Source organism: Penaeus monodon, chromosome 22 (assembly GCF_015228065.2).
Source record: "Penaeus monodon isolate SGIC_2016 chromosome 22, NSTDA_Pmon_1, whole genome shotgun sequence".
NCBI classification, from domain to species: Eukaryota; Metazoa; Arthropoda; class Malacostraca; order Decapoda; family Penaeidae; genus Penaeus; species Penaeus monodon.
Window position 1 is genome coordinate 7,092,609 of NC_051407.1, and position 292 is coordinate 7,092,900.

General features: G+C 40.4%; 1 protein-coding gene across 1 annotated transcript in view; it reads left to right on the top strand.

Moving 5' to 3' along the window:
• Nucleotides 1-127: 127 nt before the first annotated feature.
• LOC119587250 (ATP-dependent RNA helicase A-like) overlaps nucleotides 128-292 on the top strand; it is a 1,487-nt gene continuing 1,322 nt past the window's right edge. Inside the window, exon 1 of the mRNA XM_037936004.1 lies at nucleotides 128-187. Coding sequence (XP_037791932.1) covers nucleotides 128-187 — 60 coding nt within the window. The remainder of the gene's footprint in view (nucleotides 188-292) is intronic.

Here is a 292-nt window from a genome sequence, read left to right on the forward strand (position 1 = left end):
GTCAGTAGTCTGTATAATATATACAAAAAACAAGAAGGATATCAACTTACAAAAGAAATACAAACTGGAAAATGATTGCAAGGTGTTTGCTGGGGGAAGGGACACCTGGTTGTGGAGTACGAGTGAAATGGGGTATAAAAGGCACCAGTTGCCAACAGAAAACACACTCCTCACAATGGAGCTTCTGGTAAGTGAAGTTTCCTAGCGCAACTTGCTCAATAAATGAGGTGGAAGATTGTAGGATAGAACCTGCGGTATATTTACTACCTCAAAATGGTCTTCGATGGCTATT